This window comes from Crocodylus siamensis, chromosome 12, assembly GCF_052110815.1.
Source record: "Crocodylus siamensis isolate JL-2025a chromosome 12, ASM5211081v1, whole genome shotgun sequence".
Classification (NCBI taxonomy): domain Eukaryota; kingdom Metazoa; phylum Chordata; order Crocodylia; family Crocodylidae; genus Crocodylus; species Crocodylus siamensis.
The window spans coordinates 42,982,554-43,008,589 of NC_143406.1; the positions used below are offsets into that span (position 1 = coordinate 42,982,554).

At 47.9% G+C, this 26,036-nt stretch overlaps 1 protein-coding gene across 3 annotated transcripts in view; it reads right to left on the bottom strand.

Moving 5' to 3' along the window:
* The window catches only part of CARD11 (caspase recruitment domain family member 11), a 63,069-nt gene extending 52,414 nt beyond the window's left edge, over positions 1-10,655 (bottom strand). For 2 of the 3 annotated variants that reach the window (XM_090024075.1, XM_090024073.1), the window contains exon 1: positions 10,467-10,655. In XM_090024075.1, coding sequence (XP_089880201.1) covers positions 10,467-10,485 — 19 coding nt within the window. In that variant the 5' untranslated portion in view covers positions 10,486-10,655. Of the gene's footprint in view, positions 1-9,945; positions 10,192-10,466 lie in introns of those variants that run through there. The other variant, XM_090024074.1, reaches the window with a different exon arrangement.
* Positions 10,656-26,036: the final 15,381 nt, after the last annotated feature.

Below are 26,036 nucleotides of genomic sequence, written 5' to 3' on the forward strand. Positions count from 1 at the left end.
ATGCAGGGTGGGCAACATCTGCAACTTCACAGGCTTATATGTCATTTTCCTAAAGTTGGCCCTGCTGAAATAGCTTCAGGCTGGTGCATTCTCATCAGGTCACGACTGTGCATTGCAATGGCATACCAGAAGGCCCTGTGATTTCCAGACTACAGAGAGGGTGTCTGAGCCTGTAGCCAGCATTTTATGTCAACAAGACAAGCCTCTCTTAGGGCTGGTTTCTATCCCAGACCTGAAGTCACTATTCCATAATATTTCAGTTGCTCCACTTTCAAGTGGAGAATTGAAGCTTTTCTAGCTCACGCCTGTGCAACTGCTCTGAGTTCAACAGCAGTGTTTGGATGTGCTTGTCAGCAGTACCTAACACAGCACAACAGATTGCCTTGGCTGTTCCAAAGCCCAGCAGATTCAGGGAAATCACATGGACCCCAGCATGCTCTGTAACACTTCCCATGGAGATGCCTCAGAAGCCCTACTCCCTTCTGCCCATAGAGTTTCAGAATAAAAGAAAAACAAAAACCTGATTCAGTGTTTCCAGCCCTACAGGAAACATGAGGCTCCTTCATTTCTTCTAACAAGTAAAGCAGCTGAAAAATACAGCCCTTCTGGCCTGTGGCAAGAGTCTGAATGCTTTTTGTTTCACATTGCACCAATGCCGTAAAAAAGGTAGAATAAAAGACAGAAGGAAAAGATACAACAGCAAAATACGTAGAGTAGTAATTAAGAGACTGCTTGAAATGTATCTAGCTAAGAATATGTCACTGGCAAGAAGAAAACCTCTCTTGAACAAAACAGCGTCAAGGAATTATAACTGCTTTGTCTTCTTGACTGGAGCGGAAGGAAAAGGAAAAGGGAAAAGTAATACATATATCAGAGGAAGCTATAAAAATGAACCAAAAGAAAAAAAAGCAGCCCAATAATGGTAAAGAAGGTGGAAGACCACAGTCTGGTGTAGTCCAAGTTGGGACAGGTCATTAATGAAATGAATTGGATAGGAATTCTTATCCCAATTAAAAAGCTACTGAGGACTGGCAGAATTGCAACTTTGTTCAGAAGTCAATAAACAGAGGTTGCAGACTTGAGCTGCTGTGGGAAGGCCGTAGTCTAGTATGGAAGAGCTTGCTTTTGTTCAGGACCAAGATTTAAATTACCCGGACATCTGCTGGGAGGAACAGTCAGCCAGGTCGGACCGTTCCAGGAGGTTCCTGGCCAAGATACAGGACCTCTATGTAATTCAGGAGGTACACAGTCCCACCAGAGGAAATGTCCTGTTGGACCTGGTCCTGGCCACAGGCGACGACCTGGTAAGGGGCCTCCAGGTCCTTGACCACCTGGGTGATAGCGATCATCACTTGCTGGAACTCACCGTCCAGCGCGGGGTATCAAGGGCCTGCAGCAAGGCAGTAGCCCTAGACTTCAAGAGGGCCAACTTCAACAAGTTGAGGAGATTAGTGGGAGAGGCGCTGGGGTTCTCGAGCAGGGGAGCTCAGTGCCCAAGATGGTTGTTCCTTAAGGAGATGATACTTAGGGCCCAAGGGGTGACCATCCCAACAAAAAGCAAGGGGGGCAAGAGTGCCCGAAAGCCCCCCTGGCTCACCAAGGTTGTACGGGAATGCCTGATTGCCAAAAAGGCAGCATACAACAGGTGGAAGGGGGGGTGATATCTCCAAAGAGGAGTATACCTGCTCTGCTTGGGCCTGCAGGGGGGCTGTCAGGAAAGCTAGGGTAGACATAGATCTAGGACTAGTGTCCAAGATCAAAGATAATAAAAGGTCCTTTTTCAAGTATATAGGGAGGATGAAGAAAGCACCAGGAAATGTGGGGCCCCTGCAAGATTTTCTGGGCAATCTGGTGGTTGCACCAGAGGAGAAAGCAGACCTCTTTAACCAATTCTTCACCTCCATTTTCTTGTGCAGGGACCAGGACTCCCCCACTGTGATGCAAGACAGACTCGAGGGGAACACCTCCAGACCTCAGGTTGGGGAGGACCAGGTTAGAGAGCTTCTGGAGGGGCTGGAAGTGTTCAAATTAGTGGATCCAGATGCTGTCCACCCCAGGGTGTTGAGGGAGCTAGCAGGGGTTATTGCAGGGCCCTTGACACGGCTTTATGAGCGCTCATGGTGCTTGGGCCAGGTGCCAGATGTTTGGAAGGTAGCCAACGTGGTCCCCATCTTTAAAAAAGGGAGGGGGGAGGACCTGGGCAACTTTAGACCCATCAGTTTTACCTCAATCCTAGGGAAACTCTTTGAGAAGATCAGCATGGAGCACATCTGCGATGGGCCGGCCTCAGGGATGATGCTTAAGGGCAACCAGCATGGTTTCATTAGGGGCAGGTCATGTCAGACCAACCTGGTTGCCTTTTATGATCAGGTCACAAAAGCCTTGGATGCAGGTGTTGCCGTGGACATAGTCTTTTTGGACTTCAGCAAGGCCTTTGACACCATCTCCCACCCCATCCTCATTAAAAAACTAGGTGACTGTGACATTGATGCCTACACAGTCAGATGGACTGCAGATTGGCTGAAGGGTCATACTCAGAGGGTGGTGGTGGGTGGGTCATATTCGACCTGGGGGGAAGTGGGCAGCGGAGTCCCCCAGGGCTCGGTCCTTGGGCCCACGCTGTTCAATTTCTTTATCAGTGATTTGGACGACAGGGTGAAAATCAACATGTTTAAATTTGCTGATGATACCAACATTTGGGGTGAGGTGAGCACACTAGTAGGGAGGGAAAGACTGCAGCAAGACCTAGACAGGTGCTGCACTTGGGCAGTAGTAACCAGCAACACACTTATAAGATGGGAAACTCCCTTCTTGAGAGCACGGAGGCAGTAAGGGATCTTAGAGTCATTATTGACTCCAAGATGAACATGTGCTGACAATGCGAGGTCACGGTTGGAAGGGCCTTCCTTGTCAGACCTTGTTGTGAATCCACAGGTGCATCTAGTAGGGCCAAGAAGGTGGTCCTCCCCCTCTACGCAGCACTGGTCAGGCCACAGCTGAAGTACTGTGTCCAGTTCTGTGTGCCCTGCTTCAGGAGGGATGTGGACAACATGGAGAGGGTCCAGAGGAGGGCCACCCGCATGATCTGGGGACAACAGGGCAGACCCTACAATGAGAGACTGCAGGACCTGAACCTGTTCAGCCTTCACAAGAGAAGGCTGAGGGGGGACCAGAAGGGCTTGGGAGAGACCTTGTTTCCCCTAGCGCTCCCTGGCATGACAAGGAATAACGGCCACCAGTTGTTGGAGAGGAGGTTTAGATTAGACATCTGTAAGAACAACTTCACAGTCAGGGCAGCTAGGATCTGGAACCAACTTCCAAGAGAAGTGTCGCTGGCTCCTACCCTGGGGGTCTTTAAGAGGAGGCTTGATGCCTACCTGGCTGGAGTCATTTGAGCCCAGTTTTAATCCTGCCCAGGCGGGAAGTCAGACTTGAAGATCTACAAAGTCCCTTCCAACCCAACTTCTATGATTCTATGATATGATTGTATAAGATACACCAGTAGTGTTTAAAGGAGGGTCAGAGGTAGATATAGGGGAGGAGGTTTGCAGTGGTGAGGTTTGCACCCCACTTTAATTGCAGTGGTGCAGTTGCACCCCACTTTAATTCCTACTCCTACCCAAACATTAAAATCAACTATTGGGAGGGACAGCTGCGTTTTTATTCAGGGTCTGCTTAGACAGTCAATTAAATTCATGAATTGTTGTCATCTCTTTAATTCCCGCTAATCTCTCTCCACTCCACAGGTGTTAATGGCACACTATCCTTTCTAATGGTTTTGATGTTCTGCTACTCATAGTTTCATAGTTGGTAGGGTCAGAAGTGACCTGAGCAGATCATCAAGTCTGACCCCTGCCATGGCAGGAAAGAGTACTGGGGTCAAATGACCCCAGCAAGGTGATTGTCTAACCTTGTCTTAAAGCCCCCCAGGGTAGGAGCCAGCACCACTTCATCTGGAAGTTGGTTCCAGATCCTAGCTGCCCTGACCGTGAAGTCGCGCCTCCTGATATCTAGCCTGAATCTACCCTCTGCCAGCTTGTGACCGTTATTCCTGGTCACTCCTGGCGGTGCTCGGGGGAACAGGGACTCCCCCCAATGCCTTCTGGTCCCCCTGACTAGTTTGTAACAGGCCACTAGATCCCCCCTCAGCCTTCTCTTGTAGAGGCTGAGCAGGTTCAGGTCCCATAGCCTCTCCTCGTAGGGCCTGCCCTGCTGCCCCCTGATCATGCAGGTGGCCCTCCTCTGGACCCTCTCTATGCTGTCCACATCCCTCTTGAAGTGTGGCACCCAGAACTGGACGCAGTACTCCAGCTGCGGCCTGACCAGTGCAGCATAGAGGGGGAGGATCCCCTCCCTGGACCTGCTCGAGATGCATCTGTGGATGCATGCCAAGGTGCGGTTGGCCTTCCTGACTGCATCCCCACACTGCCGGCCCATGTTCATCTGGGAGTCAGTGATGACTCCAAGATCCTTTTCTGCCTCTGCCCTGATGAGAAGGAAGTTCCCCAGCCTGTAGGTATGCTGCTGGTTCTTCCTCCCCAGGTACAGCACCTTGCACTTGTCAGTGTTGAATCCCATCCTATTCTCATCTGCCCACCCCTGTAACCTGTCTAGGTCCAATTGCAGCCTATTCCTCCCTTCTAGCTTGCCCACATGCCCCCCACATTTTAGTATTGTCAGCAGATTTGAACAGGATGCTTTTTACCCCCTCGTCCAAGTTGCTGATGAAGATGTTGAACAGTGCAGGCCCGAGGACCGAGCCCACATCCCACTGCCCACATCCCTCCAGGTCGAATAACACCCATCCACCACCACTCTCTGGGTGCGGCCCTCCAGCCAGTTGGCGACCCATTTGACTGTGTGGGTGTTGACACCACAGCCCCCAGTTTCTTAATGAGAACAGGGTGAGAGACAGTGTCGAAGGCCTTCCGAAAGTCCAGAAAGACTACGTCCGCTGCTACCCCTGCGTCTAAGGATTTGGTGACCTGGTCATAGAAGGCCACCCGGTTGGTCTGACAGGACCTGCCTCTAACTCAATACTCAAACTATCCTTTCTTCTGCAATTTTGCCATCTGTTAGCCATTCCTGGTAATGTCTCCCTCCTATTTCACAGCATGGCAGACTTTCCTCTAGCTAGAAAACTTAACTCAGGTGTAGTAATATAAACTCAGGTGCAGAAATGGCTGACAGCAAAGTATTAGAGGCACTGTCAAGATACGCGAGAAGGCTAGTTTTGCTTGATGAATCCAAGTAAGAGACACACGTTTAATGATCATGACTACAGCACTGATGATGCAATATCTTTTGACAATTTTGAGTATTTTTGCCTCGTTTGTTTGTTTAAACTTTATGTGTAATCTAGCAAATTAGTGCACATTCCCCTAGTTATATTTGTTTTTGCTTTCATCTTAAACTGAATAATATAGTGCTAGCTCCCTAGCATATTAGGAATGCATCTAGTTTCTCTTTATTGGGAGAAAAATGTGTGTTGTGTTTTATGTGGTGATGTGCCATAGCATCTGTATCCCCGTTTTCAAAATCCTAGAACTGCCCAATGAGGCGGGCCCATGATGCACTGCCAGGAAGGAGGCGATAATCCCAGGTCCTTAAAAAGCAGACCTCATACTTCAGCCTGCTGCTGTCACTAAAAGAGAACAGTCAGAAGAGTCCTAATTGACAAGCTAAAAGATAAACCTGAGCAAAGATCTTATAATGTTGATAATATTTTTCAGTTGATGATCAAGAGAAGAATATTCACGCATCAGTTGCACTGCAGTTCAGAAATGAAGTGTATTCAGCATAGCTCTAGAGAAAAACAGTTGAACTGACTTCAGGTGTTTTCCCAGTTTACTTGTGCTCAGGATTCAGAATTTGCCTGACAAAATATTGTAAAAAGGTTTCTTTTTTGCTGCTTCAGACCTTTAGGAAACTGCCTCTTCCACTCGAAGTTATTAAAACAGCATGCAGAAATCCAGATACAAATCTGGAAAGCCATTAAAAAAAATCCAGAAATCTATTAGACCCCACCATATCTATTAGCAGTATGTGAAATGCTAGGCTGTTTCCCCTCTGCTTTCTCCCAAATTGCATGTGCATACAAAATAATCTATTAACTGTTAACTGCTTTTCTATATGTTCTACCATACAACCTTACCATAGGCATACAGCAAAAGCTTTAAACATTTAATTTCTACTGAAGTTGAAAGCTCACCAGTAAATGACCTGTACCTACAAAAGTCAGTGGGAGTCTTCAGTGTGTTTTGGATGAGGTGCAAATTCTGCTTTTCCCACAAAAAAGTACTTTTTGTGTTTAGGATCTTTAACCCCAGCAGGACCGAGTGTACTTGACAGTGTTTGTTAACAGAGCTCACAGCTTTCCCTGACACTTGCACACCCACAAAGTATCTTTGTAGAGACCTAAACTGACCTTAGGGATCACAACAAAGGCGTGTGTCAATATTACCCAGTTTTGCTTTACACAGATTCATTCACTGACACCACAGTTAATTGCATCTCCAGTAACGAGCACATGGTGCTATGTATATTTGTTCTTACAATCAAAGTAGGACAGTAAACATGGTTTTGCATTTCTGATGACTTTTTAGTGACGACTCCTCTTTTTTGTAGAGTTACTAAACAGCCTCTCAAAGAGATGGCACTACAAATTGATGCCTCAGATGGCAGATTAGATTCAGCAGGACTTTTATAACAAGAACAAGAGCTTTATAAAATGTGCTAAGCTTGTCATATGAAAAATGTAGGGGCTGTACCTGCCAGTGACATTTGAAATGCAAACACCCTATTGTTTTCAGCAAATAGTTTCACATGTGGATTCAAGGCAGGTTATGGTACTCACTAAATTATGTCACTTCTGGAGCCCAGATATTGGGCAGAAGAATACGGAGGGTGAGAGATGCTTTGATTCAAAGTTTGAAAAGCACATTTAACTGAATCCCACATGACAATGCCCCAGCAAGAAGTGATTCACTGACTAAATGCAGGAAATTCATGAAATGGGCATAACCCAGTTTTGCCAAAACTGTGGTTTAAATAGATAGGCATGCGTTGTATTCCCTTTTTGCCTGCAAGGCGCTAAGTGAAAGGGGGCATAGGGAATGAAAAAAGTGGCTGAAGAAGCCAGAATGAAGACTCTCTTATTACTCATTGGATCTGTGCCACAGATACCAATTATATAAACCTGACAGAACCTATTATAATTCCAGAGTCCTTGAACAAATCATAAGCAGAAAGGTTACCCTCCTGGAAAGGTTCATCCCCATTAAAACTACTGACCCAGGCAGGAGGGCAAAGGCAGCATTAGTGAGAGAGTATGTGGGAGGGGGTGGGGGGGAAGAGACTAAAGCTGGTTTTGCAAGCACACCTGTGAAAATCCCATCATTTGTACTGAAAAGGAACAAGCACTATAAAACTCAGCAAAAAAAGGGTAGCATCTTGTGGACCCAAGCCAGTTCCCGCAGAAATTCATGGGTAAAAACAGTACTGCTGAAATCAATGGCAATTTCCCACAGATGTTAGCAAAGGCAGGATTTTGCCCTTCATGGTTTCAGAGGTGCAAGATCAGGCCTCATGTTTCTTGCTCTGCTGCACTTCCAAATTTCTATCATACACATGTTACTTATTAAGCACAATGTAAGAGGCCAAAAATCAGGTCCCTTATGACCATGCAACCATAATAACTTCAGTGAAAGTACTGCCCATGACCAGAGAAGACTGATATCTTAGGCACTGAGAACCTGTCTGAACCAAGACAAGAATAGACGGGGGGCAGGAGGTTAAAGAGTGGCTGGTTTGTCCTTTCTCAACCACAGGAACATAGGATCAGAGGAAACCCTCACACTCACAGAAGCTAGTGTCCTGGTACCACATGGCCTATTTATTAGTCCCCTTGTGCCAATCTTGTCCTGCAACTACAGAAGCACTTTCTTCTACCCCCTTTTAAGTGAGTGTGCGGTCTGTCAGGGGGTGCACCAGCGCTCTCAGGGAGTACCCATGCACCCCCGTGCACCCTCTATGCATCGCCACTGTCTTAACCTGAAATAGTCTGGCTTATAGAGTACGAGCCTTCAAGATGTCAAATTGAAGAGGTTTCTTCTCAGCCAGAATCCAGCCTAAAACTGCAAGTGTAACTCAGGAGACCATGCCAGCTGGTGTCACTGGATGTAGCTTTTACTCCTGTACCTAGATCTCCGAGACTAAGCAAAACAGTGCAGAAAAAAACAGGTGGGCTCTCCAAAGCTGAACTGCCACAACGTCTTTGTAAGAGTGGTGCCCATGCCACTGCTTTAGTGAGGAAAGCCTTCACCGTTGGGATGTCATAATCCAAGGGATTTAATAGGACCAAAAACTCTTGGGGGTGAAGAAAGCAGAAGTTCTTATATAGGAGTATAGAGAGGCCAAGATACAGTGAAGTCACTTTCTAGTTTCTGTATTATTTGCCACATTTCTTGGTCAGTGGCAGAAAGAAGCGACTTCCTCTCTTTTTACCATTTTCCCGGGACATTTTGCACTAAACTGTTCCCTTCATCTGCCCACCACCCACTCCAAACACTCAGCTCTGAGCCCTGCTGCAACCAGCAGAACCTGCAAAGGAAAGAGGAAGCACCAACACTGCAGCATTTCCTCCGACTCCTCTGCAAGTATCAGTGGGGATGCTGAGACAGCCTACAGCTGAGCAACCTCCCCGTGGGCTCCTATCCCCAAAAGCAGGGCAGCCTCAGCAGTACGTTATACTGGGAGCTACAGGAGAGAAACTGCTGCAAAAAATCTGAGGAAGCCAATGGAGAAATGACCAAACAGCAAGAAGCCTGGCGACGGGGAAAATGGATAGAGAGACTAGGTCAGACCTTGGAGACAAGTGGGAGGAAAGACCTGGGAAGGACACAGAGAGAAACCGGGGGGAAAGCAGAACAAACACTTGTGGGGAGAGAGCCATATCAGAGGCTGCACTGGCGTGCAAATGTGAGCAGAGATGTGGCTCTGGTGTGTTAAGGGAGGTGAGAGATAAGGGAGGTACGAGAAGGCCGCACATATGTGTTGGTGTGAGAGAAAGTGGGGGTGGCAGGAGGCTGTTTGTTGTGCACGACGGGCTGTGGGGGTGGCCCAAGAGTGCGAGCTGGAAGGAGCCTGCAGGCATGTGCCAGTGGTTATCACGGGGCAGGAGCTTCCTGAGCAGATGCTGCAAGTGAGGATGGGGATGCAGGGAAGCAGCAGGAGCGTGGCAAGCTGGTATTCTGGGGGGAGACCCCAGCAGTGGTGCAGGGGCGTTCTGCAGAGCGGGCAGCAGCGTGTGGGAGAGATGGGGGTAGGAAGTGGGAGTACATGTGAGAAGCCACTGAAGAGATGGGAAAGGGGAACACAAGAGAGAAAAGGAGGAAATCATAGAGGGGGAAGGGTGAACAATTATGCATGTGGGGGAGAGGTAGCTAGCCGGGATAGTCAGGATAGAGGTGCACCTTATAGACTAACTAAATCAGAGCTGCAGCTTGATGGAAAATGGACAAAAAAGTGGTGAGACGCTACTCAGAGACACACCACGGCCAAAGGAGGCAGAGCCAAGGAAGCGGGAAGAAGCAATACACAGGGAGAACATGTTCAGAAAGGTGTTACTGCTTCCTAGGAAAAGCGTGAGCCCCCAGCAGACAGCGCATGGGGAGCCCGAGCCAGTCACTTTCCTTCCCTTCCCCCCACCCCGTGACATTTTGGTAAGCTCTTGCCCCTACGACTGTGGGCCTGTCTGCTCCTTCTCTGCAACCTGGGCTTCAAGTACCTGTGTCTGCGGAGTGGAACGAGACCTGTGGAGCCTGCACAGACGCGAGCAAAGACATTCAAGAAATAAAAAGAGTGAAACGGGAAGCTGCCAGGACCAGGCGGGTGCTGTCCTGCCTGCCAGTGGGGTGGTGCTGGCCTTTGGGCCGCTCTCCTTACCTTGGGTGCTCATGAGTGACCGAGCTCGCGGCTGGGCTGCAGCTGCTGCAGGGTGAAGGTCGCTAGGTCGCCTCCATGCACTTGTCCTTTCCCCTCCCCAGGAGCTCCAGTGAGGTGAGCCGGGCAAGGGAAAGGGCCAGGACTCTTTGAAGAGCCAGGGGTTGAGGGAGGAGAGGGGGGAACGGAGAGACTCAGGAGGCAAACGCACCCGTGTCGGAATGAACAAAGGACGACACAGAAAGTAAGAAAAAGTGTGTCAGAGGCTGGGAGGGGCGAAGGAGGAAAATGCAAAGATCTGACAGGAAACCAGACTATAAATCTGCTCACAGTTTGAAAAAAAAAAACCATTCTGCTCCCTAGTGATACTGGCTGCTTGCAAATGCCTCTGCACACAGGTGAGAGCAGAGCCCAGGGGCAGCACAGGAAGCAAAGAAAGGGACGTCTGTCCTCAAGCCAAAAAGCAACCAGATAGCCTCAGCAGCTGCACAAACTCCAAGTCCAAGGCCAGGCAGAAGATTTACCTCGCCTGCCCGGCCTCATAGCTGAGATCCTCTGTGTCTCCCAGTCCTCAGAGCCTACAGCCGCTCCCCTTCGATGCAAAGGCAGAAGTGCTGAATACCAGCAGGCAGGTCCTGCCCCCTGCCTAGCACCAAGAGACAGCCCTTCCCTGACCGCTGTGCTGCCCAGGGAGGGCAGGGGAAGGAAGGAGAGGGCGGGGAGAGGGAGGCGGAGGAGCATCCACAGTGCTCCCTGCTCTGCAAAGAAAGTACTCAGAGCAGCAGTTTTAGGCAGGGAGTGTTGGCTTCTCCTGCTTGCCCAAGCATTTCAGGGGCCTCTCCAGGTGCTAGCCAAGTTATTGACTCTTCTCACTGCTGTTTCTAAGAAAGGAAAGTTAAATGTGGCAATATTCATCCAGGTTTTTTTATTTCGTTAGGTTGTTGGTTTTTTTCCAACAACTTTTTTCCAGCGAACAGTCCCTGCTGATATTAATAGGCTGTGGAGCCTTGCCCTGCAGAACCGAATGCTGGGCTGAGGGCTGAGGGCCAGACCTGGGCCAACCTACATACAGGGGGATCACAGTGGACCTTCACCATCCAGCACACAACTAAGAAGCTTTTTACCAGAGGCACAGACAACTGGGGGGGCAGGGGGGGATTTTCCTCCCTCTCCTTCCCTTCCCTTGCTGCTGTTTGTGACGGGCTCACACCCAGCACTGCTGCCCCAGCATCATGGGCATGCTCTGGGCCCCTGGCTATGTCACACCTGGCCTGCTTGCCCGCCATGACTTGATATGTCAAAATGACCCTGTGCTTGCCTGGATGTGATCCAGTGGTCCTCTGTGAGCTGGATGTGACTGTAGATGTGTCTTCTGTGGGACTCCTCCCCTACACCCCTGCCCTTTCCGCTCAGGTGTTTTTGCTGTTTGTTCAGACATCGGAGGCATTTGTCACATGAGCTGCCCCCGCAGTATTAGGCTGTAGTCTGCATCTGTCCCTGGCTCAGGTTAATGTAGGAACATAAAAGAATGACAACTAAACAGATAAGATAAAACAGCTCAGCTTGGCAGCCAGGCAGGACACTGGTGCCTCGCTGCCCCCAGCTTCTTCCCCCTTTTGGGGGCACGAGTTACTCCAGGCTTTACATCCCCTCTTGTCTTCTTATTGGACCCTTTGTGTCCCTTGGCAAGGTTGCCCCGTGCTGGTAACCTGCCAGCAGTATTTCTTTGGTGGTCCTGGTGGGCACCGTACTCACTGCAGCCCCATGGGCCTCCTTCAGGTGAGGCGCAGCTGGCTTCTCAGCTACTGCGTGGTGATGCACCTGGCCTGTGCCTCCTTCCTTCGCCCAGCGCCAAGGAGAGCATTCCATGCTTCGGCAGTGGGGAGAATAGCCAGACCCATTTCCTGTCCCTCGGCTGCCATACCCTCTTACCCCTTTCCACACCCTTTTGGCCCACTGCCTTGGGGCTCCAGGCTAATCAAGAGTGCACTTCTGGCTGGCACAGTGCCAGCTCAGCCACATGGGCTCTGTGCATCCATGCTACCGTGGGCAGGCGAGTCAGGCAAGGGCCTGTCACACTGGCCTAGCACAGCTGGTGGACAATACTCAGCACTAGAGTCCTATCCCTACTGCCATCCTCCCCCAGGCATGCCCAAACAGAGCCCCTCTGCAGCTAGTGAGCCCACATTGTGCTGCCACTACCATGGACTCCACAGATGCTGATGTTCTTCCATCAACACCTCAGCAGGACCCACGGACCCGAGTGACACACAGACATTTCACTGACCTCTGCAGCTGGAGTAAGGTGGGGAAAAAGGAAAAAAGGAGTTGGAAGAGGAGGGTGTGTATGCGCCAGGGTGGGGATGGGGGAACAGGTGTAGGAAGAGAGGGAGAGCACATGCATGTGCATGTGCATGTGCATGTGCATGTGGTGGGGGGAAATAAGAGAGATGCTGCAAGAGGGGAGAATTCAAAAAGACTGGGAATGAGGAACATAGCTGGGAGAAGACAGATAGTCAAAGAGTTGGTGGGGATGGGGAAGGGTGTGGAGGGAAGTGGGATGTGGGGATTGAAAGAGAGACCACAACACAGTAGTGAGGAAGGTGATGGAGTGGGAGGAAAGGAAAGGAAGGAACAGCTGTTACACAATAGAAGAAAGCACAACAGATGGGAAATAACAGTATAAAGACAGTAGACAAGATACCTAGAGATACATCAGGGTCAACGAAGATGGAGGGAAAACAGTGAGATGGGACCATGAAAAGAACAAATGGAAGAAAATCAAGTTTTACCATTGATCTGAGAGCTTATATCCCAAACAAACAGGCATTTTCTAAAATGGAAGTGACTGTATCTATTGAACTGAGCTGGCAACATTTCCTTAGCACAGTGCTGCTGGCCAGCCCAGCCACTTGCCTTTTCCCCAGACTCTCCCTGACTCTGACTCCTTGACCTTGGAATGGGCATCCATGTCTTTTTCCTCAGTAGCTATGGAGTAGATGAGTAAGGTGAGGCAGTGAATTCATGAAGGCTCAGACTAAAGGAGAATCCAGCTCTCCAGTTTAAAAGCATGGTAATTAGTTTAATAAATATAGCAAGAGTGAAAAGCCAGAAGGATGCAGGAGTTCTGCTTTTCCAAGAAGCACAGAGCATGTACATACAGCCCATGTTATCCCTGTGCGCTCTTGTTTTTAACGAGGGCTGTTTACTGAGGTGTTAATTATATTATTCCAGACATCTCACAAACCTTGCCTCGTTATCCCATGATAAAAACCATGTGCTTAACAGGTGGGTGTGCACTTACAGGCAGGAATGAGGAGGGGCTGAGCCGCTGAGGCTACATCTAAGGAACAAACAGCAGGGTGCTGCTCTGGGCAGATTGCTCCTAATCTGGAAGCAGTGTGCCTCTGTCCTGGCAGTGCGGTAGGCAGACAAAGGAGCACTTCTGAGTGACAGTGACCATTAGCCTGCCCCTGTGCTAACTAGCAGTGGTGCCATGTGGACACAGCTCTGCTGTTGCTGCTTCTTAAAGATACAGCTCACGGAAAAGAGCATGGCATGGCTGAGGGCACTGTTGCCAGGCATAGTAAACTTACCAAGTTGATGCAGCCTGCGGATGCTTCCTTCTCTGAGCAGGCACAGGCCTTTCCACATGACAACTGCACAGATGGTGTTTTGCAGCTTTGAAGGAAGTGCAGCCATCAGAAAGGGGAAAAGCCAGGAAGGAATACCCAGATACCTTGGAGAAAAAACAATGCCATAATATGGCAATAACCAAGGCCACCAGTAGTGATACCACCTCATCACTGTTTCGCACCTGGTTTTTTTCCCCAGAAAGGAAGCTGACATGCATTTGCAGCACAGGAACAATTTGCAGCACAACTAAGGAGAGGATCTAGGCTCTTAGCTGGCCAAAGGCCCTACAACTCTAACTTCCATTTAGAAACCATATAGGTAAGAGTTGAGACTCCCCACACACCTTCTACCCCTTTGTGAAACTGATACTCCCTCTCCCTTGCCCCTGGAGGAAGAGGCTTAGAGATCTGGTAAGCTGAAAACCACTGGGCATTCTCCTTCCTTCTCTGAGTTTAATATAAGGTTCAAGAGGCAGAGCTGAAGCTCTCACCCTGGACTCAAGTAGAGAATTAGTTGTTAGGGCTGTGCGAAGCTTTGGGTGGTGATTCGATTCAGAGGACATTTGGCCCAATTCAGTGGCTAAATCTCTGAATCCAAATCAAATCGGGGACCAATTTAAAGGACTGAATTGATTCAAAGCTCTCTGAATCTTTGGGAAAGATTTGGAGAGCTTCGATGATTCGGGCAGTCCTCAGTGGTTGCAGCAGGGAGCTGCAGCTGACTCTGAGCTGGTAAGTACTAGGGATGGGGGAGTGGGGGCTCAAGGGAGCGGGGAGGGGACCATGGGGGGACCCCTGACAGCTCCCCTGACCTCCGCCCACTCCCCCAGCCCCTCTGACCCCCGCTGATTCCCCCATCCCCCACGTGGCTTCCCCTGCCTACCCCAGCTCAATACTTTGAATTGGGACAGTGATTCGAATCCCCAAATCGAATCACTGTCCCCTGAATTGGCCGAATCCGAAGCGATTACTAGCTACTTCACACAGGCCTTGTAGACGAGATCTGTTCCTGGTTTTGTTTTGTTCGCAGTGTGCTGGTTGACATATGAACGGTATTTCAAAGACTAGATCTTAATCAGTCTTATAGACAAATTAACTAGGTCCTGACGCTTCACTAACTTTAAAAATCCTGTCATTAAAATAAAATGCAAAATAACCTAAAATTGGCTTTCATAAAACTTGGAAACTAGGGCTGTGAGAAATTTCTCCGGGTGTTTTGTTTTGACACAGTTTCGACCTTGAAACAGCGAAATTGAAATGAAATGAAAGGCTTTGAAACAGCCTCGAAATGAAACAAGGGCACTCAAGATGTTTTACAAGGATTCAAGTTCTGAAGCTGGGCTTGCCTGCAGGGAAACAGAAAGTAAGGAGTGGGACGGGGAAGAGCAGGGAAGGACTGCTCTCATCTTGACCGTGCAGCTGGCCAGTGACTGTGATCCTTCCCTGAGGTCCCTGCCAATCCCAGTGCTCTGGGGGAGGGACGGAAAAACAGCTGTGCCTTAACACACACACAGTCACATATATCATGAGTTTTGCTTGTCTGCAGCTTGAGGTGCGGTTCCCCCCAAACCCCTACACCAATCTCCTTGAAACTTCACAGGCTTCGTGGCCTCAGCAGGGGCTACCCTCCCTGCTGTTTTCATTCATATCCGGCAAGAAATGACAAAGTTATAGGCAGTTTTGTGATTCCCCATTATAGCCTATGGGCGAAACATCGAAACAGCAAAACAGTTTTGATGAAACGAAACAGAACAGTGCTTCAAACCTGAACAAAACACTTTCCCGTTGAAACGGGGAAACGGAAGCTGAAATGAAATGGTGCTGTTTCACACAACCCTACTGGAAACCCAGTAAATAGAGATTAGCCCAGGTGGCTTTACCCTTCAGTCACAAAGACATATTCCATTCCAAATGCCATGTTCCTTCATAAAACCCTCTATTTTTACCCATAAATCCCAGTACCTTGGACAAGTCCCTCAAGAAGAGCTGCTGTTCTAGACTGGATTAAGCTGGTGCACACAATTCCTACCTTTCATTTGGGATAAATGTAAAAAGCAGGGTGGGGAAAGAAACAGAGGCTCCCGCTGTGCAGACCTGTCCCCCCCAGACCCGAGCCACTACAGACATCTGGCACATGGTGAGGGTAGGTGCCCTCCGCCCCCCCCCCCATCTGCCTTGCTGCTGCTGACAGCTGGCTGCTCGTGGGGGGACAGGGCTGGGGAGAGGAGCCACGTTAGCCAGCCAGGCTGGGCAGTGGGGGAAAGACCCCACCATGCAGGCCCACCCCCCGCTGTGCTGGGAAGGCTGGAGCTAGGGCCCCCATTCCCCCCTCCCCATCACTGCTACTGCTGGTGCGTCGGGGTGGCCGCTTGCTTGGCTGGGCTCAGCATTCCCTGGCAGCTTGTGGGGAGGCATGCAGAAGCATCCCCAACCTGCTGGCCCTGGCCAGTGCAGGCAGCCTGCATGTCCTCCCCACCAAAAGGCAAACATCTGTTCTGTTCACACCCAACCTAACCTAGGGTGCTTAGAATAAAGCACAAACTCAGCCTACTTCTGCCTTGGGCTTTTTGAATGTCTGTAGTTAGCCCTAATCTACCTGAACAAAGGAGCTGCAAGTTATTTGCTCTTGTGCCTTTATTTTAAATTTGAAATGTTGCTGTCTCCTGTATAGGTCAACACTTATTCTAATGAGTAATGTATGTGTGTTTTTAATTTAAACACATTCAGAACACCTGCAGAGTCTTAATGTCTTTGCTATTTTGTAGTTTCTCTCTTTTTATTCCATAAAGCGTGTGGTAAAGGTCAGGAAAGAGAATCTTTGCTAAGTACTATGCACCAAGGGATCTGATACATCTCAGTAATAACAATAGCAATTAATAATAACCAAATAGTATAATACCCGAGGCAAGATGAATATAATAATAATCACAATGTAGACAGAAAGGGGAAAGTAAATGTAGCAGAAATGACAGTTGCATGATTTAGGGAGAAGCGAGGTCTAACGAGAAGAGCTCAGAACTGGGAGCGAGGGACCCCTTAGCTTTCATCAGGGCTGACACCGAGACCCCATATGAATTTGAGAAAAATCATTTAACCTACCTATGCTTCAGGCTCTCTTTTGCAAAACTGGCCATGAAGCATTGGAAAGATGGCACCTGGTGTATGAATTACAGATGTACCAAAACCAGAACGTCTAATACAAACTCATTCAAGTGCTACGGGGAGGCAAGGTTCAGTTTGAAATCCCTGGTTCTGAGACCATGTCTATCGCTTTGGTTCTAGCTTGGATCTGAAATCATTTATTTTATGAGTCCGCTCAAAGTCAAACGGAAGAGCTATTCTCATGTGATTCCAAGGCTATGAGCGGAAAAGTCTCACAAGATTAATTAATTCCATGAAATACCTGTTGTCAGAAGCCAAAGTGCCAACATCTTCACACAGTTTGGCATGACTAGATTTAATCTTAGCCCTGGGCTTTCATTTAGTCTCTAATCTGAACCATAGTTGAAAACTAATTTTCTCTATGAATGCAAAATTAATATTAAACAAACAATAAAGCATACGGAAGACTTAGGTGAGAAATAGCTGATGAAGACATATGAGGTAAACCCTTCTACAAAGGTATGTCTAAGGCAACTACATCATTATGTTGGGAGAGAAAACTGGACAAATGTCTATGACAAACTGAAAAACAAATCTTATTACTCATCATGTTCAGTCTTGTCCTGCGAATAAAGATGGTTCACATGTCTGTCTTGAGCTATAAATGAACGCACTGCTTGACCTTGAGGTTTATAATAAGAAATATCCCCTCCCCTGTGGATCAATGAACTGACCAAGAGAAGGATATACAGGTAAGTCATGGTTAAGTTAAGACCCCTGCTAAAACAGATGGGACATCTGACAACTGATGCCCAGGAAAAAGCAAACTTGCTACATGGGTACTTTGTGTCAGTTTTTCACCAGTTCCATGGGATGGCCATGCTCACTATGGGGATGACCTAAATCAGCAACCTAACAATCGAAGGGAAGCTGGGTGACAGTGATCACGAACTGATCACCTTCACTAACTGCCATAAAGCTGGCAAATCAGTCAGTAATGCAGAAGTCTTTGACTTCAGGAAAGCTGGCTTTGACAAGCTAAGGAGACTTGTCAGAGAGGCCCTAAAAGGTCACAACCTAATGGAGAGGGGAGTTCAGGATGAGTGGTTGCTTCTCAAGGGAGCAATCCTGGATGCGCAAGCAAAGTCCATCCCGTCTCGGAGGAAAGGCAGCAAAAGGGCACAGCAGCCCCCTTGGCTCTCCAGGGAACTGGCAGACCTCCTGCATCTTAAGAGGAAGACCTACAAAGGATAGAAGACTGGAACCACCACCGAGGAGGAATACTCTGCTTTAGTCTGGACTTGCAGAGCGCAAACCAGGAAAGCCAAGGCTGTGATGGAACTCCAGCTAGCTACAAATATCAAGGAAAATAAAAAGTCCTTTTTTAGATATGTGGGAAGCTGGAGGAAAAGCAAGGGCAACATTGGACCCCTGCTAAAACAGATGGGACATCTGACAACTGATGCCCAGGAAAAAACGAACTTGCTAAATGGGCACTTTGTGTCAGTTTTTCACCAGTTCCATGGGATGGCCATGCTCACTATGGGTCAGGGGAGGGAGATTCCTTGCCCTCCATAGAAGCTGACCTCGTGACAGAACACCTTGACAGGCCGGATACCTTCAAGTCAGCCAGCCCTGATGGGTTACACCCAAGGGTACTCAGGGAGCTGGCGAGCATCATAGCTCATCCCCTGGCACGGATCTCCTGGCGCTCTGGTGTAGTGCCTGATGACTGGAAGAGGGCCAATGTTGTGCCTATCTTCAAGAAAGGGAGGAAAGTAGATCTGGCAAACTACAGGCCCATCAGCCTGACCTCTATCCTGGGGAAGGTTTTGGAAAAGATTATCAAGGAGGCCATCCTTAACAGACTAACTGAAGGCAACATCCTGAGGGATACCCAGCATGGGTTTGTTGCGGGTAGGTCTTGCTTGACCAATCTCATTTCCTTTTATGACCAGGTGACTTACCACCTGGACAAGGGGGAGGAGATCGACATTGTATACCTTGACTTTAAAAAAGCCTTCGATCTGGTATCCCACGATCACTTCTTCGCTAAACTGGCCAACTGCGGCCTTAACCTCACCACAATCCGCTGGCTGGGGAACTGGACCCAGAGGGTGGTGATTGATGGGAGCCAATCATCTTGGTGCCCTGTGACCAGTGGGGTCCCACAAGCTCTGTCCTAGGGCCTACACTGTTTAACATCTTCATCAATGATGTGGACATTGGAGTCAGAAGCGGACTGGCTGAGTTTGCTGATGACACCAAACTCTGAGGTAAAGCATCCACACCTGAGGACAGGAGGGTGATCCAGGCCGATCTGGATAGGCTCATGAAATGGGCGGATGAGAACCTGATGGTGTTCAACACTGAAAAATGCAAGGTTCTCCACCTTGGGAGGAAAAACCTGCACTATGCTTACAGACTTGGTAGTGTTACACTGGTTAGCACTACAGAAGAAAGAGACTTGGGGGTCATGGTTGACCACAAGATGAACATGAGCCTGCAATGTGATGCTGCAGCTAGTAAAGTGAGCAAAACGCTGGCTTGCATCCATAGATGCTTCTCAAGCAGTTCCCGGGACGTCATTCTCCCGTTGTACCCAGCCTTGGTGAGGCTGCAGCTGGAGTACTGCGTCCAGTTTTAGACTCCACAATTCAAAAAGGATGTGGATAACTTGAGAGAGTGCAGAGAAGAGCCACACGCATGATCAGAGGTCAGGAAAACAGACCTTACGACGACAGGCTGAGAGCCATGGGACTCTTTAGCCTGGAAAAGCACAGGCTCAGGGGTGATCTGGTGGCCACCTATAAGTTTATCAGGGGTGCTCATCAGGATCTGGGGGAATGTCTGTTCACCAGAGCGCCCCAAGGGATGACAAGATCGAATGGTCACAAACTCCACTGTGACTGATTCAGGCTGTACATAAGAAAGAACTTCTTCACTGTCCGAGCCCCCAAGGCTTGGAACAGACTGCCACCAGAGGCGGTTCAAGCACCTGCTTTCAATGCCTTCAAGACACATTTGGATGCCCATCTTGCTGGGATCCTGGGATCTTGCTGACTTCCTGCCCCTGGGGCAGGGGGCTGGACTCAATGATCCTCCAGGGTCCCTTCCAGCCCAAATGTCTGTGAAATCTATGATTTTGAGAACGTTTCAATATCGGTGGTGAATACAGAGATTGACTTACAGGCCTTGATAGCCCTTCAGGAGGGTGTTCTATGATCTTGAGCAGGAAAAAAGACACAAACAGAAGCACAGAACAAGAAGAAGCTTCCTGGATCTTTCATCCTCTTCACCAACTCGCCGAGCTCCAGCTTAAAAGGAAGCAGAATTTTGCTCCTGCTGCTCCTACCAGAAGGCTGGTCCTGAACCTCCCTGCTCTAATGGTTAGGAGTCTTCTAAATACACTAATGACCATTTTAGGCCTATTTGTTCTGGTGCTAATGCTGCCCTTCCATTAAAATAGCTTTTTTCCCCTTTTTCAGGGTTTACCCTCCTCACATATTTATAGACAGCAATCACGTTTCTCGTCAGACTTGGGCAAATCAGCCTGTCTTGTTTAGTCGTGTGAAACAGAAGCCAGTTTTAGGACCACAGGAATGTGCCATTTATGTTTGGTTATTAGAGTCCCTTCTCTTTATCGGTTCATTAAAATAGGATGAGGATTAGGTAACAAATTGTGGGATATTGAGAAGTCTGTTTAATAGCTCTATGACTTGTTGCTTGCGAGAGAGTGTATTATCTTTAGTTCTGTTTGTTCTCTTCGGGCTTTGATGTTCACTTTCTGCTTCACCATGTACCTCCCCAAGGAAGGAGGCTGAGCATACCTATGGAAGAATTCTCAAATTGGTTATAAATAGCACTCATGTTGCAATGAAGATTATACTTACGTGAGATTAAAACATAGCTATAAAATTGTATGCCTGCTATTTATTAACCCCTAAATATAATACCTGGTTTTGAATTTTTAATAGTTCTCTTTGAAATGATGGGATAGCGGAGCAGAAACTACACTTTCTTTATGCTGGAGCTGTGTGCTATGAAACTAAATAATGACATCTAAGTATATGCGACTATGATCCAATGTGATGCCAATGTTCTTGCAAATTATGGGCTAGATTTTTATCTCCGTTAAATACTGTAATTGCACTGTCGCCTGTGGAGTTATTTCTGATTTTCACTCTGTCAAAGAGATCAGAATCTGTACCATAAATGCCACGTACCCCCGGCAGCTGGGGGGTCATGGCGAGCTCCCACAGGCAGCAGCAGCACTGGCAGCGACAGTGGGGTGGGTGGCAAACACTGACTGGTGGTCAGCAACCACCCACAGATACCTCTGGCAGCATTGGCAGTGGCCAGCAGCGATCGCAGAAGACCTCCCGCAGATGCCGCTGGCGATATGGCAGCGGGAGGGGAAGGTGTGGCGAGTGGTGACTACCTGCAGGTTGGTGGCGCCTTTTCACAGGGGGTGTACCGCCATGCTCAGGGGGTGCATGTGCAACCGCATGCACCCCCTATGTGTCACCAATGATCTGCACCATGTTAGAAATCTAAATAAAAAGAAACATACTGGGACTGAGCATATTTTTGTGTTTGTTAGATCACTGCAAGTGGCTAGGTTAGAACGATTTATTAATTGTATTACATGAGGATCCAGAGGGACCTCATCACAAGTGGAGCTGTATCACACAAGGTACTGTACTGTCGAAGGCCCTGGTTCAACAATTTATAACACAAAGGAAGATTGCTGCATCCACTGGGGTTCCACAGAGAGCAATCTGCCTGCATATTGTATATATAAGGTTTAAGAGAAGAATACGACACAGTCCCTTTACTTAAGCGCTTATTTTTTTAGATTAAATTTGTCCTTGTATTTATTATACTAAAAAATATTTTTAATGAGGATAAAATATTTTGAAGAAAACATGAAAATGTCTACTATAATTATTCCTGAAATGTAACTGTTTTGCATCCATCTTATTACAGCCCAAGGGTTGCTGGGCATCAAGCTTCCGGTGGGTGTGTCTACACGTGCTTTTATGCCAGCTTAAATTTACTGCACAGTAAATTATTGCGCAGTAAGTGGGAATAGATCAGCATTAACACTGTCTGTGGAATGACTTGGGACTAAAGTTAGTCCCAAGTCAGTCCACACATACTGTGTTACTGCGCAATAGGCGTCTACAAGTGTGCTACTGCGCAGTCACTAATTGGAAGTAAATTTGATACCTGCATGATGCTCAAGTTAGTGTAAGCCACCATATTTACTGTGCAGTATGGGCATGCACAGGTAGCTGTGCGCCTGTAGTGCACAGTAATTTTGGTTACTGCACAGTAAACGCGCGTGTGTACATGTGCCCAGTGAGTACAAACAATATATATCAGAAAACCCTGTGACCCACAGTATAGATTTTCTGTAGGAGCAAGAGAAACCTACCATTTTATAGTAGAATTTCATGAAAGTCCCCTCCCATCTACTGCTTTAAAGTTTTATCTTTGCATGATGATGAATCAAGCCATATTCTCCTATAATCATTGACCCACAGTGGCTTCTTCTTTTACTCCAGCATGACTGAGGACTCCAACTGCATTCCCCACACTAATCCTGAAGGTTTATCCAAGAGGAAATAGCTCTCTCTCAGCATATAAGCACAATATATGCCTTTAATGATTGCAGCTCTGTTGTTATAGGTTTACCTCTAAGAGAAGTCATGCAGGGTTTACTGTGTGTGTTATGAAGTTTGTTTTACTGATTTGTAGAAAGGATGTGTGTGCATGTGTGTGCGTATGAGAGAGAGAAAGAATCTTTGCAATACATTTTATTCAGCACAGTACTTAAAGGCTAGTGTCATGTGGCTGGCAACCTAGTTGGTGGTAATACCCTCAGAGCAGATATACTAGTTCATTGCCAGCTGTACTTACGATTCTCTTTCAAGTGAAGTTCAGTTCATCTTAGAGAGAAATCTCTAGTTCCAAATCTGGCCCTTGGAGAGATCATCATGCTTATCCAAATCTGGATTTAAGTCTTCAGTTTTCCCAAGGTCTCCAGAATTATCTGTCCTCCACCTAACACCTCAAGGTATCTCAGGAGTTTGCTTCCCATTCTTCTGTGGGAGAACCTGACTTTGCTGACCCTTAGGTGTGAGGGTCAACATTGCCTTTAGACCTTACCACTGGTTTTTGTTAGAAAGCAAAAGAGTACTAAGAAGTCTTATTTTTCTTTGACTTTTTGCTTTGGAAAACTTATTTGTCACATTAGAACTGTGCTCAGTAATGAGCACATTTTATAAATTAAATACTGACCAGGCTGAATATGAGAATCATCCAAAAGAAGCTGATTAAAAAAAAAAAGAACAGGTGGTTGCCTGAGATTTAACTGTTTACTGTCCAAGAGATGCAGAGCTTTGAGGGGACCGCATTTTCCAGTTTCATTGTGGTAACAATATCCAGATGGGCTGTAATGTAGGAGCCCCGCAAAGGCAGGGAACTCATAGTCTGCTCTTTCCTGGAAGCACAGAGATGGAAGTGCAGTGTGGGGCAAAACCTAAAGTCTTCTTTTTTGGTTGGCAGTTTGAGCACTGTGCATACATGGAGAGTAGGAAGGATTTATCTACATGAAAATAAAATGGTTCGCATTTCTAATGAGGTGGGAATCATTAAGCTAATGCCATCTTCAGTCTTGCCTGCCAGAGACACAAGTGAGACAGATGGCAAAACTGTGACCAGCTTTTGAAACTAAGAGAAACTAGTACCCAAGCCCTGTAAACACACCAGCAGATGCCCTCTCGTGGGACCCCTAAAACAAACAGCGGTTTAGTTTATGGCTTTATCTGAATCTGGATTTGTCCAGCAAGATGTTTCTGAACAGCTTTCTAATATGTGACTAAATTTCTTGAACATTTACAAATTAGGGGAAATGACTACTCACCGGAAGAGCCCTGCACACTAAACCAAACAGGATTCATACTTATTTTCAAGAGTACTGTAATACCAGCAGAATTAACCTGGGTAAGCAAAATGTTACTCTAACGGTGAGCATGCATAAACTGCTGCCTTTGTGGAAAGATAATTCAGGGGTGGCAAGTACCCAGTAATTAAGAGAGAGATCACCATTTTCTTGATTCTAATATGACAGACATAAAATGGTGGGAGGAGGGTGAAGTCCTTCCTGTGGGGGTCCAATCCAACTCAGCTTTGTTTTGCATAGCATCCTTCATAAAGAAGGCTAAGAAAATTAACCACACATTATTGCAGTCTCTCTATACAGGCAGTCCTCGACTTACAACATTTCGCACTTACAACATTTATAAATTGACCCCCTGTTTCAACTTTCTGACATCAGTTTCGACTTTACAATGCTTGATCCAATGCAACGCCATGCCAGCGAACAACTTCGTTGTGTCGCCCATCAACCTGGAGAAATTCCTTGGACGCTTTCTTTAAGAAAGCAGTCAAGTCTCCAGAAAAACCTGCAGCCAGGACTCCTGAGAAGCAGTGGCGACATGTAGGAGGTGCATGGGGGTGCATATGCACCCCCTGAGAGTGCCAGTGAACCCCCTGGCTGGCTGTCCTCACCGCAGGTGGGAGCACTGGTGCCCTCCCTGCAAGTGCCAGCCGGGGAGTAAAGTGCTCTGGCGCTCCCAGAAGTGGCTGCAGCGATTGGTTGCAGTGATAGGTTGTCTCGCAATCAACCATGGTCAGCTGTGGGGGGACACCTCCAGTCACTGACTGGTCGCTGGGGTGGCACGTGCCCCCCCAACTAAGTCACTCATGCTGAGTCCAGCCCTTCAAAAAGTCCAGCAAAATCACCACAAAGAAGTTCTTCCAAATCAATATGATTGCTATTTACAATATAAATACATTAATGTAGCTATATTACTCATCTATAATTGATTGAGTACAAAATTCTAGGTTATTTTTGATGAAAATAGGGTATCAGGCCTTGGTTCAGGAACCAACCCCCCCATTTATAACATTGTTTCCTATGGGAAAATCAGTTCCAAATTACAATGTTTCAACTTAAGGCAGTTTTCAGGAACCGATTGTGTCATAAGTCCAAGGACTGCCTGCTTAAGCAGATACAAATATACAGACTTTACGTTAGACTGTAATGGGGCGGCGTCCTAGGGGTGGCCATGATCTCTCCTAGCGCCCCCTTACCATGCCAAGTTTGCCTCAGAGCACCCTCAAGTCTTGCCCGCCACGTCTTTGATGTTATTGTATAATAGGGAGGCTGCCTTTCCGTCCTCTTGGACACGGTTTTCTGCTATACCCTGGCCCCATCCAGTAATGGGTGTCTCATTGCACCCCAGCCTTATGGGCTATGCATGGCTCCAACCACCCCTTTACCACGCCCCAAGCCTCGCAGATGTACCAGACATTATTTGGTCTCCAACTGTATCTCACTGGTACTTGGGCTCTCTGCAGCCCTGTCTCTTTCTGCGCCTCCCTGGGCATTTGGTGCCCCTCTCTGGGGCTTCCTGCTGCCCCCCTTTCTAGGGCTGGGGTTCCCACTCCGATGTGGGTCCCCTATGAGGCCTCCCCCAACCCCTAATAGCCTCACCCAAACCTCCAGTGTAAACAGTAAACACAAAAAATAAGCCCCTGGGCTATAACATAAATTCTAGCTGCTTAGCTATAACATCATTCAAGTTACCCCAAGGGTGCTCCATCCCTCCCCCAGTATCAGCCTGCTCATGCAGTCCAGCCTCTCCTCTTTACTTACTTAGGCAGAGCTCCTTCCCCCTTGGCAGCCAATAGCCAACCCCACCATTGGCCTCAGGCTTGTGATTTATATAGGCACCAGGCCCTGCCCCTTCCAGTCAGCTGACCAGGCAGATGTGAGTCACTACCCTCATTAACTGGTTGTCCCGGCAACCTGCATTTGGGTCCTTATCTCTGCTCTCGAAGTAGCAGGCGCCTTAGTGCCCTGCTACATAGACTATAGCCAAATTCCTTAAGTATTTGAGAACGATCACTGTCCAAGGAGAACTGGGTCTGGGGTATGGATGAGCACTCATTCCCTAAGTCAGCATATATATATATATATATATATATGTATAGCTTAGTCTATCTGTCTGTGTGTCTGTCTCTCTGTCCATAATGCTCTTGGGAGGCATGGGTCCAGTTAGCGATGTGCACAGGGCGAACTGCCCGTCAAGAATGACAGCGGGGATGGAGCGCCACTATGACGGCAGGAATGGAGTGAGGGTGGGGGTCTGGGGGGTGGGGTGCAGGGCCAGACATGAAGAGCAGGGGGAGAATGGCAGCGGAGCAGAGCAGAGGGGTGAGGCCAGTGCTGCTGGCATGCTCTCCCCTCCACCTCCAGCCCTGCTTCTTGGAAGTGGCAGTAGC